Consider the following 14,892-nt stretch of genomic DNA (forward strand, 5'->3'; position numbering starts at 1 on the left):
ATCTCATTTGCTCAAAGTGAGCTTTGACTTCCTTCTACCTCTCTTTCTGACATCCCTATAGCCTATAACATATCTTTCGCATTCCCATAATCACTTCTTTATCTATAATCACGTTAAGAAATCACATTCTTATTTATAAATCAGCATCATAATTTCACGTTACAGAACATTTCACGTTAATGCTACAGACGTTTTTAAATGAGTACAGTTTTCTTTCAAATAATAAATAAATTTGCTCCAGTCCTTTTGATATTTTTCTTCGGGCCGATTCCTGATTCTCCCCGTCAGCTTCGCCAACTCCACAAATTCTACCCTTTTTATTCTCCAGTTTTCCAATGTAGGGAGTTCTTGCTACTTCCACCTTTGAGCCAAGAGGATTCTCACTGCCGTTGTGGCATACATAAATAAATTTACATCTTTTTTATTAATTTCTTCATCACTTAGCCCTAATAAGAATGCCTCTGGTTTTTTGCTAAAGTTATATTTTAATTTTTTTTTAATTCATTGTAAATAATGTCCCTGGGACACTGGGACAGCTCTCTCTCTCTCTCTCTCTCTCTCTCTCCCTCCTCTCCTTTAAATCTGCCTTGGACCTGCGGTTCCTGGAGCGCCTTGCAAACCTCAAGTTCCCATTGGCTGGGCACTGCTCATGCATGCAAATCTTTGACAACTTCTGCCCAATGCCAGTGGCATCAAAATGCCAACTAGCCTTGCCCCGCCCCCAACATTTTAATCCAATTTTTAAATATCATTTGTGATATTACCCCCCAAAATTCTGGGTGCAGGTCACCAAGACATTCCTTGTGGTCTGTAGGATCAACGACAGACATTTCGATCCCGAATCACAATAAATGTTTATTGAATCAGAGGTACGGGCTGCAAAGGCAAGTTGAACATCGTCCGGCTTCGATAGATGCACCAATTAAAAGCCGATGGTTCCTAAAATGAGGAAGCACAGCACACAATTTGAGGAAAGCTGAGGTTTCTGTGCTTCGTGACATCAGCTGCTCACTCTCATTACAAAAATCAACGAGGCAATTTTTTTAGGAAGCTGGTGCTCAGAAACCTGGTCTGAGACCATGTACTGAGAATCCTTAAAGGCACATTGTTGTTGTTTAGTCGTTTAGTCGTGTCCGACTCTTCGTGACCCCATGGACCAGAGCACGCCAGGCACTCCTGTCTTCCACTGCCTCCCGCAGTTTGGTCAAACTCATGTTGGTAGCTTCGAGAACACTGTCCAGCCATCTCGTCATCAGTTGTCCCCTTCTCCTTGTGCCCTCCATCTTTCCCAGCATCAGGGTCTTTTCCAGGGAGTCTTCTCTTCTCATGAGGTGGCCAAAGTATTGGAGCCTCAGCTTCAGAATCTGTCCTTCCAGTGAGCACTCAGGGCTGATTTCCCTAAGAATGGATCAGTTTGATCTTCTTGCAGTCCATGGGACTCTCAAGAGTCTCCTCCAGCACCATAATTCAAAAGCATCAATTCTTCGGCGATCAGCCTTCTTGATGGTCCAGCTCTCACTTCCATACATCACTACTGGGAAAACCATAGCTTTTACTATACGGACCTTTGTTGGCAAGGTGATGTCTCTACTTTTTAAGATGCTGTCTAGGTTTGTCATTGTCATTTCTTTTCTCCCAACAAAAAATTAGTCCTCAAATATCAGATATTAAACTGATAAGAACAGATACTACACTTGATCTTAGCCAAAAAGCCGAGAAGCGAAAGGCACACTGGGAGTCTCTAAAAGATAGAAAAAGGGGAAATCTTTCCTAATTATGGACTGTTTCATGTCTCAGAGGTCTTTCTGTTTTCAGTTTATAAGTTCCAGAGTCGCTTGGCCTTAAATCTATGATGGGAAGAGAGCAGTTTGAGGCCCCCAGCTTCCCTCCCAGTGAAGGCAGATCCAATTCTCTGTGCAGAAAGTGGATGTAGGAAATAGATAACGATCTTGTTTTTCTCCAGCTACAGACACTCATTTTCTTCAGATTTATACTTCCTGGTGTTAAAGCGATGCTCTGTCCTTCAGTTGGCTTCTCTGGTTCAGCTGTGATGGGTATTTCAGCCGAAGCTGTGGCATGTGTGAAGAAAGACGATCCTTTCAACATGCGACCCCTTTCCAAGCAATAACAATAGATGCTAACTGTTTAATATTGTAGAATTTAAACCATTTGGGGTGTTTTATCAATAGAGGTTTATATAGGACCCACGTACCTACAGGACCGCCTCTCCCGGTATGCCCCGTGGAGGACCTTAAGGTCCACAAATTACAACATTTTGGAGGTCCCAAGTCGCAAGGTGGTTAGACTGGTCACAACTTAAGACAGGGCCTTTTCAGTACTGGCCCCGACATGGTGGAACGCTCTGTCACAAGAGAACAGGGCCCTGCAGGACTTGACATCTTTCCGCAGGGCCTGCAAGACAGAGCTGTTGTGCCTGGCCATTGGTTTGGACTCAGTCTGACCCTTATGTTTTCCCTTTCCTTATGGTTTTGATCTATGGGTTACTTTTAAAATGAGGCTGCATTTTAAATTGCATTTTAACCTGTATTTTAAATTGGTTTCCCCCCATTATGATTTTACTGTAATTTTACTGGTGTTAGCTGCCCTGAGCCCAGTTCTGGCCGGGGAGGGTGGGGTATAAATAAAATTTGTTGTTGTTGTTGTTGTTGTTGTTATATACTTTTTTGTGAACGAGTGAAAAAAGGTTATTAGTTTTCTTGTGTTTTGTAAACTGTTAAAAGAAATGTGAAAATTCTCTCTCTCTCTCTCTCTCTCTCTCTCTCTCTCTCTCACACACACACACACACACACACACACACACACAGAGCTGATAATTTAGGGAGTTGGATTGGAATCTCCTTGTCGTTGCTGCTCAAATTTTACTAGCCCAAAAGTGGAAAACACAAGAATTACCAACGGTGGAAGAATGGCAGATGAAGATGATGGACTTCATGGAGCTAGCGAACCTTACTGGAAGAATCCGTGACCAGAAAGAAGAGGAATACCAAGAAGATTGGAGGAAATCTAAAGACTATTTGCATAAATATTGTAATATTAAAAATTAGAAGTTACGTGAAAGTACTAAATAGGCCTAGGGTTAAATTATGATTCATTTAAATAAATGGGATTTAGAACATTAAGAAAAGTGAAGAAATTTGATTATAACTGGAATATTGTGTGTTAATAATGATATTGGAAAACTGTTACATTCAGACACAAGGAAATTAAGAAGGGAGGGATTTGAGGAAGTCAATTAATATGTTGATAAGATTGGATTTTTAAATAACTAAGATTGTTTCTGTGGTTTATGTGTTGATTGTTATCTGTTATCTTTTTCTTCTTCTTTATTTTTTGTCTTTTGTCTTTTTTGTTGTAGAGTGTGTTATAATTGTATAAAATTTAATAAAAATTATTGGGGGGGGAGGAATCTCCTTGTCGCTGACCAAAACCAACTGCCCCCACCTCCAAAATGGCAAAAAGTTCTGGCTTGGTGTACAAATGTATAGCCTGCCTTTCAGAAGAACCTCCCCAGACAGGACCACTCTACCCCAGTCACACACTGCTCCCTGTGGCTCAGTCCTCTGCTTTGTGACCTCTTCCGGTTACCAGGGAGCTTCACACTGCTGCAGGGTGAAGGAGTGGGGTGGAGGGGAGAAGAGGGGAGCTATGGATGAAGCACCCTGGGCCTAGGAGGACAGCCTGGGGTGGGTGGGGAGTGGGTGGGCTCAGCTGGGGGCCCCAGCCGCTGGCGGCAACAAGCACGGGAGGAACCTAGGCAACCAGCTGGACACAAAGGCCACCTTCCCAGGATGTTCAAGCTCTTCCCATCTCCAAGAGGGGCGGGAACATCATGTGGACAGTGCCCAAAAGGTGGTGCTTCCTGTGGCCATGGGAGATCCTGGGCCCTGGTGATTCTAGCAGGTGAGAGTTTATTTGGGACTCCGTGGGGAGGCACTAAGATCTAAAATTGCCCTTTCGAGGTGATGTAATTCTTTTGCTGTCTCGGTACAACCCCAAAATCCTGACATCATGGTGCAACAATACAACTGTTCTTTGAAATATGTAAAGAGGATATAATGTTCCCCTTTGTTGTTGTTTAGTCATTTAGTCGTGTCCAACTCTTCGTGACCCCGTGGACCAGAGCACTCCAGGCCCTCCTGTCTTCCACTGCCTCCCGCAGTTTGGTCAAACTCATGCTGGTAGCTTCGAGAACACTGTCCAACCATCTCGTCCTCTGTCGTCCCCTTCTCCTTGTGCCCTCCATCTTTCCCAACATCAGGGTCTTTTCCAGGGAGTCTTCTCTTCTCATGAGCTGGCCAAAGTATTGGAGCCTTAATTTCAGGATCTGACCTTCCAATGAGCACTCAGGGCTGATTTCCTTAAGAATGGATAGGTTTGATCTTCTTGCAGTCCATGGGACTCTCAAGAGTCTCCTCCAGCACCATAGTTCAAAAGCATCAATTCTTCGGCGATCAGCCTTCTTGATGGTCCAGCTCTCACTTCCATACATCACTACTGGGAAAACCCTAGCTTGAACTATACGGACCTTTGTTGGCAAGGTGATGTTTCTGACATGTTCCCCTTACTAACCCCTTTTCCCAGGGGTGCAACTTTGTCAGACCTTCCTCATAGAACTCATAGTTGGAATGGGACCTGAGGATCATCTAGTCCAACCCCACCTGATTCTTGTTCTTCCCCTGGTGTTTACCTTTCCCTCCTCTTCCTCATTACACCCTGCACTTCAGTGGAAAAGTACTCCCAGCCTCTGTAGTCCCTGCCCTTAAATGTTACGATCCAAAATACATGGAATGAAAGGAAAGGGCATTGAGAGGGTGGAGGAAAAGAACAAACTCCGGTACTGATCCTAAGTTAAATGCTCGGTTAGCTCCCAACCAACCGCTTTCTCAGAAGTGACTGTACCATAGCCAGTGCTGACCATATCGGTGCTGGGAGTGGGGGAGTCGGGGAACGTCCTTCTCAAACCCACCAAAGAAGGGGCTACAGTCACATCAGACCCTCCATGGGAGGCATGCTCTCCATGACACAACCCCTTGCAGAGCAGATGGACCTGCCATTGTGGGCTAGTCATAGCGGCCACTTTCTTGGGCTCCATGATCACTCCAGATGGTGACAGCAGTCACAAAATTAAAAGACGCCTGCTTCCTGGGAGAAAAGCAATGACAAACCTAGATAGCATCTTAAAAAGCAGAGACATCACCTTGCCAACAAAGGTCCGTGAGGGCACAAGGAGAAGGGGATGACAGAGGATGAGATGGTTGGACAGTGTTCTCAAAGCTACCAGCATGTGTCTGACCAAACTGTGGGAGGCAGTGGAAGACAGGAGTGCCTGGCATGCTCTGGTCCACGGGGTCACGAAGAGTCGGACATGACTAAATGACTAAACAACAACATAGCAGCCATGGGGGCTTTGCCATAAAATATTTGAGGGGGCTTCCCCCAAAAAAACTGATGGGTACTGCCATTCAAAAGCTTTGTGTGTGCTGCGTCATGTGATCGACTCTGTGGGGCAGGACTTACTGTATTTTCCCGTATATAACACGCCCCCGTGTATAACACAACACCTATTTTTTGGGACTCCAATTAAGAAAATGGGGGGAGATTGCCCAGAGGGTATTTTTTTTGTTTTTTGTTTTGCTTTGGGGGGGGGTGCCCAGACTGGTTGAGCTTTTTGGGGGGCAGATTGCCAACAATCACTCACCCGCCTGACCTGCCTGACTGCAGCTGTCAATCGCACGCCTTGCAAAAAAACAACAATCGTCTGCCCAATCCAGCAGCCTTGAAAATAAGGGATCAGCAGCCAAAATAAGGGATTTTAGTCAACCAGCTGAAATACGAAGTTAAAAGGGACCAGATAATTTGGGAGAGCAGTGCCGGTTTTTAGCCCTTTGTTTCCAGAGGTTGCTGCTCAAGACACCAGCTGATGAAACGCTGCAATTAAATAACTACAAGCGGCAACCACTTTTTCGCGCAAAACGAGGTCCAAGCTACAAAGATGCTGATGCAGTTCTGTATCTTTTCTCTTGTGCTCAATCTGCAGCTCTCAGTTCCATCAGGCAGGGCGGGAGGAGGGGGGGGGGAATAGCGCCCGAAGTAAACCCGCAGATCAGACCATCTATGCTAGTCTACCACTACAAATCTATGGGAGAAGCACTTGTGGTCCTTCCTCCTCTTTCCCCCTCTATGGTTAGCCCTTGGAACACCTGCCCACGCCTCCGCCTCCTCTCTCTGAACTGCTTTCTCTATGGTTGCCCTCGCTCTCCTCTCAAGGCTCCTCAGCAATGGCTGCCCATCTCATCCGGGTCCTTCGGCAGCGCAGCCGCAGTTCGGCCTAGCGGGAGCCGCGGCGGCGATGGGCAGAGGGGAGGCCCCAGGCAGAGACGCTCAGTTCAGCAGCCGCAAGGAGGATGGCGGCGGAAGGGCCCGAGGCTCCCGCCAGACCTGGCTGAGAGGGGCTCCCGGGGGCCGAGGCTGGTGAGAGGAGGCTGGAGGGGGGCGGGCCAGACAGCCAAGCAACACAGTTGGAGCCTCCCTCCTCCCCCTTTTTTTTAAATAAATTTTTTATTGATTTTCCAACATAAAATAAACACAATACACTTCACAATACACCAACAAACAAAAGACATATAAACACGTATAATTTCATAACCTCCTTTTCTTAAGCTTGTTTCGCCGACTTCCCCATGCCTCCCTTTTCTGCATCCCTATTTTAAGATTTTCTCAGCAACCCCTCACTTCATTAACATATTTGTTCGCTTTCTTTAATCCTACCTCTCTTACCCAATCATTTACAGCTGTAATTCTATTTTTTCCAATACCCTTGACATTTTAACACTCATTAATTTTATAACAATTCTTAAGATAATCTTTGTACTTCTTCCAGTCTTCTTCCCCTGTCTCTTTTCCTTGGTCACGGATTCTGCCAGTCATCTCAGCCAGTCCCATGTAGTCAGGAGCCTCCCTCCTCCCTGGCCGGCAGGGAGGGAGGAAGAGGAGCTGCTTTCTTTGAAACCCAGGAAATTTAAGGGACATCATCAATAAGGAACAGCAGCGGGACACGGCGCTGGGATAAGGGAGTTTCCCGCCAAATAAGGGACAGTTGACAGCTATGGCCCAATCGCCACCAGCAAACACAAATCACTTCCCAATTGCCACCACAACAGCCAATCCCAAACAGCCCTTGGCGCATACATCAATCACCCGCCCAATCGCCACTGTATATCTCCTGCTCGCGGCTGCAAACAATCTCCCGTCACCGTCCCCAGCAACTCTGGGCGGCTTCCAACAAAGATTAAAAATACATTAAAATATCACACATTAAAAACTTCCCTGAACAGCGATGCCTTCAGATGCCTTCTAAAAGTAAAGTACTTGTTTATTTCTTTGACATCTGATGGGAGGGCGTTCCACAGGGCAGGCACCACTGCCGAGAAGGCCCTCTGCCTGGTTCCCTGTCGCTTTGCAGTGAGGGAACCACCAGAAGGCCCTCGGCAGAATAGAATGGTATGATCCAATATAAGAGTTTTTTCCTATGTCACTTTCTAGAACTGACTGAGGCTGGATCTATACAGATTGGGGAAAAACTCTATAGGGGAAAAAACGCTAGAAAAGCTCTTAATGGAAAATCCCTTTGGCGATGGATTGCTGCTCTGCAGCGCCATCTGGTGCCACATGTTTATAACGCAGTTATAACATTATAATTGTCAAGTGTAGCCCTGCCCTGACTGTCTCTTCTCTGCCCCATCACCTCTAGGTCATATCTTGAGTTCATGTTTCCTGTTGACGCAAGCTGTTCAGAATATCACCATTGATGTCAGCCTAGACCCAGAATTCCCCCTGGTAGGGCAGGATGTCACCTTCGTCCCCAAAGGGCTTATGATAGACGTCATCTCCTGCCTGTGGACAAAAGGGGAAAAGGATGAATCTTTCCCCATCTTCCTCTATCACCCACCCCCAAAAGCTGCATTCTACCCTAAAGCAGCCTATGATGGACGCCAGACGCCAAGCTTCGATTGCTCCATGCACATCCGGAACGTAACATTCGACGACATTGGCCTCTATGAAATATTCAAGACTAGAAAGATTGCTAATGAAGTGGGTGAGGCCTTCTTACTGGTCACAGGTAAGGACTGGGAACCGGGGGAAGAAATCTGACTCAGCTCACATTTATGATAAGTAAAGGTAAAGGGACCCCTGACCATTAGGTCCAGTCGTGGCCGACTCTGGGGTTGTGGCGCTCATCTCGCTTTATTGGCCGAGGGAGCCGGCATACAGCTTCTGGGTCATGTGGCCAGCATGGCTAAGCTGCTTCTGGCGAACCAGAGCAGCGCACGGAAACACCGTTTACCTTCCCGCCAGAGTGGTACCTATTTATCTACTTGCACTTTGATGTGCTTTCGAACTGCTAGGATGGCAGGAGCAGGGACTAAGCAACAGGAGCTCACCCCGTTGTGGGGATTCGAACCGCCGACCTTCTGATCGGCAAGTCCTAGGCTCTGTGTTTAACCTGGAAGGTGGAGCGAGCTTGTCTTCTCCTGCTCCGGAGGGTAGGACTTAAACCAAGAGCTTCAAGTTACAAGAAAGAAGATCCCGACTAAACATCAGGGAGAACTTCCTGGCAGTAAGAGCTGTTTGACAGTGGAATGGTCTCCCACTGGAGATTGTGGGCTCTCCTCCCTTGGAGGTTTGTAAGCAAAGGTTGGATGTCCACCTGTCATGGATGCTTCAGCTGATATTCCTGTATTGCAGGGGGTTGGACTGGATAACCCTTGGTGGTCCCTCCCATCTATACGATTCCATGCAAACTTAACCTGATTCTCACTTGCCAAAGCAATGTAGCTTTGACAATTTGGAGCAAGGAGTTTGTGATCCTTCCTTTTCCTCATTCTCACGGTTGCCTTTCCTTGTCTCCACAGAAGAAAAGACTCCAGAGCTGAGAAAGCCTAGAAGTCTAACTTCTGGAGCTATCGCAGGGCTCGCTTTTGGCTGCATTGTGGGAGCGATTCTTTTGGGGGTTATGCTGATAACTCTCCTGACATTGTTAAATTCTACAAGGTGATGCTTTCTCCTCCTCCTCCCCCTCCTCCTTCTCTTCCCTTCGCTTATCCTCTCCTTCTCTATCTCCTTCTCCTCTCCTTCTCCTCTCCTCCTCCTCTCCTTCTCCTCCTCCTCCTCCTCTCCTCCTCCTCCTCCTCTCCTCCTCCTCTCCTTCTCCTCCTCTCCTCCTCCTCCTCCTCCCCTCCTCCTCCCCTCCTCCTTCTCTTCCCTTCCCTTCTCCTCTCCTTCTCTTTCTCCTTCTCCTCTCCTTCTCCTCTCCTTCTCCTCTCCTTCTCCTTCTCCTTTTCCTTCTCCTCCTCTTCTCCTTCTCCTTCTCCTTCTCCTCTTCTCTCCTTCTTCTCTCCTTCTCCTTCTTCTCCTTCTCCTTGTTCTCGTTCTCCTCCTCATCTTCTCCTTCTCCTTCTCCTTCTCCTTCTCCTTCTCCTTCTCCTTCTCCTCCTCCTCCTCCTCCTTCTCCTCCTCTCCTCCTCCTCCTCCTCCTCCTCCTCCTCCTCCTCCTCCTCTTCTCCTCCTTCTCCTCCTCCTCTCCTTCTCCTTCTTCTCCTTCTCCTTCTTGCATTCCAGTTTGATCTTGCATAAGTCTTGAGGGGGCTAACCAAAAATGTAAAAGTTGTATGCAAAATGACTAAAAAAAATTGAAATGGAAGGAGAATCAGAGGGATAGGAGGGGTCAGATATTGAATACGGCCTGAGCAGCAGCAGTAGGAGGAGATCCAATAGATCAGCTGATCCCAAAAGCCTTCCTGAAGAGCCAAGTTTTTGAGCAGCATACGAATGGCCCATGTGGGCACTGGGTCATCCTAAAGAGCTGGTGCCTACACAAGAGGCACTGCTTTTCTACAATGTGTATATATCAGGCAAAATCCCATAGCTCAGTCAGTAGAGCATGTGTCTCTTAATCTTAGGGTTGTGGGTTCGAGTCCCAGGTTGGGTGAAAGATTCCTGCATTTCAAGGGGTTGGACTAGTTGACCCCCATGGTCTCTTCCAGCTCTGCAAATCTGTGATTCTGTGAATTTCTGTACGAAATGTCTGTATTAGGAGAAAGTCGCTGATGAATTCTCATGAGGATTTAAAAATGAACAAATCACAAACTGATATGGAAATATGGGGGGGGGGGGGTGAGAAACTGGGAGAAAGCCCAATTGCTCGTGCACTTGCATTCTCATGGGTTGTCTCCACATGAGAAACCACCAGCTTTCTGGCTTTCAAAGAGGTTTAGACAAATTCATGGAGGTTATCAATGGCTACCAGCCATCATGGCTCTCCTCTGTCTTCATGGTCAGAGGCACCAATGATTCTGAATACCAGTTTCCAGAAACCACAGGAGGGGAGAGTTGCTCTTGTGCTCGGATCCTGCTCGTGGGTTTCCCACAGGCATCTGGGTGTGAGAAAAGGATGGTGGACTAGATGAGCCATTGGCCTCATCCAGCAGCCTCCTTGGACGTTCCCGTGTCCTGAAGATGTATCTCATCAACCCACCAATGTTGAATAGACCCTGGGGAGGGGAGTTGAATGACAACGGTAGCATCTCACGCCAAAACATTGAATGAGGTGTCCCCAGAAGGCAAATTAAGCACCAGAGAGGCTCAGTGAACAGGAGAAAACAGAGCCCCAGTCAAATAAGGGACATGGAAGTTTTCTAAAGAAGCGTCCATCTTTGACACAATGGAGAAGCGCCAAACTTCTCCCTCCTAAACTCTTTGATCCTTTTCCCTGTTTCTTTAGCGATGACTCGGACCCCACCGTGGTAACCATCATGCCTTCTACAGGACGGTAAGTAGCAAACCTACAGGGTGGAGCCTGAAATCTCTCTTTTTGGAGAAAACCAGATTTTTGTCTCCAAAAACCGCAAACTACATAAGTTAAGATGTCTTCTAAAAGTTAAGAACGACATAACTTTTAGAAGACATCTGAAGGCAGCCCTGTATCAGGACTTTTTAAAATGTTTGATGCTTTATTATGTTTTATATATTCTGATAGCTGCCCAGAATGGCTGGGGAAACCCAGCTAGATCGGCGGGGTATAAATAATAATAATAATAATAATAATAATAATAATAATAATAATAATAATAATAATAATTTATTATTTGTACCCTGCCCATCTGGCTGGGTTTCCCCAGCCACTCTGGGCGGCTTCCACAAAGACCAAAAATGCACTAAGATGTCACACATTAAAAACTTCCCTGAACAGGGCTGCCTTAAGATGTCTTCTAAATGTCAGGTAGTTGTTTATCGCTTTGACATCTGGTGGGAGGGCATTCCACAGGGCGGGCGCCACTACCGAGAAGGCCCTCTGCCTGGTTCCCTGTAGCTTTGCTTCTCGCAGTGAGGGAACCGCCAGAAGGCCCTCGGTGCTGGACCTCAGCATCCAGACAGAACAATGGGGGTGGAGACGCTCCTTCAGGTATGATTAAACAACATCGGCCAGGAGGCAGAGAGGGAGGGCAGGCTTCTGGAATTCCATTTCCACCTTTGGGGACAAAGTGGTTTGGGGTGGGGGTGGGGCCCAGTTATTCAAATGGAAACAGATGTTGCACAAAATTTGTACAGTGGTACCCCGCAAGACGAACGCCTCGCAAGACAGAAAACCCGCTAGACGAAAGGGTTTTCCATTTTGGAGGCGCTTCGCAAAACAAATTTCCCTATTGGCTTGCTTCGCAAGACGAAAGCCCATAGGGAAATCTCCGGGACAGCAGGGAAGCGCAGCGCGTCTTCCCCACTGTCCTTGGACCTCCTCCCACCGCCCGGCTTCGGAACGAAGCTCCGAAGCCAGACGGCGGGGCGGGAACGCCTCCTCCCGCCGCCCGGCATCGGAACGAAGCTCCGATGCTGGGCAGCGGGGCGAGAACGCCTCCTCCCGCCGCCTGGCATTGGAACGAAGCTCCGAAGCCGGGCGGTGGGGCGGGGACACCTTCTCCCGCCGCCCGGCTTCGGATGGCTTTCCTGAAGACTTGGGGTGGGAGGAGGGTTTTCCTTCCCACCGCCAACATTCAGAATGCTGTTCTGAATGTTGGCGGTGGGGAGGAAAAACCCTCCTCCCACGCAAGCCCCGGGAACAGAGGGAAAGCGCTGCGTGCCTTCCCCTCTGTTCCCGTACCTGTCCTGAAGGCTTGCGGTGGGGAGAAAAGCCCTTCTCCGCACCGCCAGCCTGGCAAGCGGTTTCCCTAGGAACGCATTAATTGATTTTCAATGCATTCCTATGGGAAACCGTGCTTTGCAAGACGAAAAACTCGCAAGAAGAAAAAAGTTGCGGAACGAATTAATTTCATCTTGCGAGGCACCCCTGTATTGTTATTGGGGAAGGGATGTTCCCTCAGCCATAATATGACCCTGAAATTGCAGGTATGCAGAGCAGAAAACTGAATATGACTTCAACAGTCAGTCGTGGTCTTTCTCACTGTGATTTATATCATTCATTCATTCATTCATTGCCCTTAACCCTAAGGTCCCAGGGCAGGTTAGAACATGAAAACATTTAAAATGGTTTAAAACAACTTACAGTTACAGAAATCAGATGGGTCCTAAAAATATACACTGTCTGCAGATTTTATTTTATTTTAAAACCATGCACATACAATTCCTCCCATATGTTCAAAATGCCCCTCAACAGTTTAAAACTGTTGCAAAACTTCTCCATGGATGTCAAAGAAGGGAAGCTGGCGCTTGTGGGAGGCAGCTGAGAGCTTCCAGAAATAAACTTCTCACACGTGAATTCTTTGCTGTTTTTCCTCTTTCCTCAGTTCTATGGGAAGCAACAGACCTTCTCACGCAAGGTAAATCACAGGCCTTTAGGATATAGCCCAGATCCTGTTTTTGGAAGAAGACCAGCTTTGGTGGGCTGGAGTGGTCTCAGAGCTCCGGGACTCCATGTCCACCTTTGGGGGTTAAATGAGGGTCCAATGATTCAGTGAACACAAATTGGGGGGACCCATGGAGGGTCCCTCAGCCAGAGAACGAACATGGCCTCTCCAGTTTTCCTGTGGGAAATGATTCTGTTCTTGTTTAAAATTGAGCTTGCCTAATGTGAACTGAAGCACAGTTAGCCTTCAAAATCCACATTTCCCTAAATGTTGCCATGCAGTTCTCCAGGCAAAAAAATATGTCCAGAAATGCATATACTAAAATGTGCATATAAATGCATGTTTGTGAAAGCAACCCTACCAAAAATGATTGGTTTATTTTATTGGGGGAGGGGGTGTTGATTAGACAAAAGTACGTTAAAAAATGGGTTCATTATGAGAAATTCGCACTCAAAAGATGGGAAAACAAGGAATTTAGAGAACCAAAATTGGCTCCAAGTGGGAAAATCAAAATTGGAAACAGAGTTGTTAGATCCAAAAATCAAGAATTTGTCAAGAATGTATAACTTGCTGTTGAAATGGAATACTCAGGATGAAACGGTGAAATCTGCCATGATTAAATGGGCACAAGATGTTGGACATAACATAATGATGGCTGACTGGGAACAGTTATGGACCACCGGTATGAAATTCACGGCATGTAATGCCTTAAGAGAGAATATTATGAAAATGATTTATAGGTGGTACATGACACCAGTCAAGCTTGAAAAAATTTACCATTTGCCCGACAATAAATGTTGGAAATGTAAGGAGACTGAAGGTACATTATTTCACCTTTGGTGGACATGCCCAAGGATTAAGACATTCTGGGAGATGATTTATAATGAAATGAAAAAGGTATTTAAATATACCTTTCTGAAGAAACCAGAGGCCTTTCTCCTGGGCATGGTCAGCCAATTGGTGCCAAAGAAGGATAGGACCTTTTTTATGTATGCAACAACAGCAGCAAGAATACTCATTGCGAAGTATTGGCAGACACAAGATTTACCCACCCGGGAAGAATGGCAGATGAAGTTGATGGACTATATGGAACTGGCGGAAATGACTGGCAGAATCTGAGACCAGGGAGAAGAGTCGGTGGAAGAAGACTGGGAAAAGTTTAAAGACTATTTACAGAAATACTGTAAAATTAATGAATGTTAGAAGAATGTTGGAATGAAGTTATATGGCTTTAGTAGAAATGTTATAAGGAATTAAGTATAAATAGATTAATAGAATATTAAAGGAAAAAATAAGGTTAGAATGTGTTAAGATAATTATAGGATAGAAAAGAGAGGAAGATGGAAAGGAATTGCTGAAACAATGAACAGAAGTGGAATACAAAAAGGGAGGTGTGAGGAGGTCGTGGAAATAAGTGAATGAAAGATAAGATATTGAAATTGTTTTATGTGTTTTAAACTGTTTTTGTTTCGTTTGTTAGTTTAATGTGTTAGTGTTATGTAGTGTCTCTGTATTGTATTGTTCTTTTTTGTAGTGTTTAAATTGTTGGAAAAGTAATAAATATTATTTAAAAAAAAAAGAACCAAAATTGGCAAAATTGGCAATCTGTACTTTTCTTGGTTCTGGTAAAGATTGACACCAGGCAGGTGCCTATCACTGTCCCCTAAGCCTAAGGCATGTACTCTTTACCTGTTCAAAGCATTTTTGTTTAGGCAAGCCTATCCACGTGTGTAGGATGCTGACATGTCCTTTAATCAGGTTCTTAGCTGTATCCTGGGGGGCGGCATTGGGGAGAGGAGCTGGAAAAGTGGGGAGATGATTCTGGTCCTGTTTTGGGAACTCTGAGTCCCAAGCCCACCTCTGAGATTCTATTTGTTTCCTTAGGATGGAGAATCAGCTGATATTAAGCAGCCGACCTGGGTAAGTACCGGTGGGAGGAAAATAAGATTTGTGGGGCCCACATGTGGGTAATTAAAAAGAGAATCGGAAAATAGTGCCATCCTTTTTTTCCAGT

At 46.1% G+C, this 14,892-nt stretch overlaps 1 protein-coding gene and 1 pseudogene across 1 annotated transcript; one reads left to right on the forward strand and one right to left on the reverse strand.

The window, feature by feature from the left end:
• Window positions 1–1,607: 1,607 nt before the first annotated feature.
• On the reverse strand, window positions 1,608–1,724 carry LOC114603640 (U2 spliceosomal RNA; annotated as a pseudogene).
• A 4,646-nt stretch (window positions 1,725–6,370) lies between these two features.
• LOC114602166 (CEA cell adhesion molecule 3) lies at window positions 6,371–9,076 on the forward strand. Its single transcript, XM_077932516.1, has 3 exons — window positions 6,371–6,488; window positions 7,772–8,140; window positions 8,934–9,076. The coding sequence occupies exons 1-3, from the start codon at window positions 6,371–6,373 to the stop codon at window positions 9,074–9,076; spliced, it is 630 nt and encodes a 209-aa protein (XP_077788642.1).
• The last annotated feature ends 5,816 nt before the right edge of the window (window positions 9,077–14,892 follow it).

Source organism: Podarcis muralis, chromosome 7, assembly GCF_964188315.1.
Source record: "Podarcis muralis chromosome 7, rPodMur119.hap1.1, whole genome shotgun sequence".
Lineage (NCBI taxonomy): Eukaryota > Metazoa > Chordata > Lepidosauria > Squamata > Lacertidae > Podarcis > Podarcis muralis.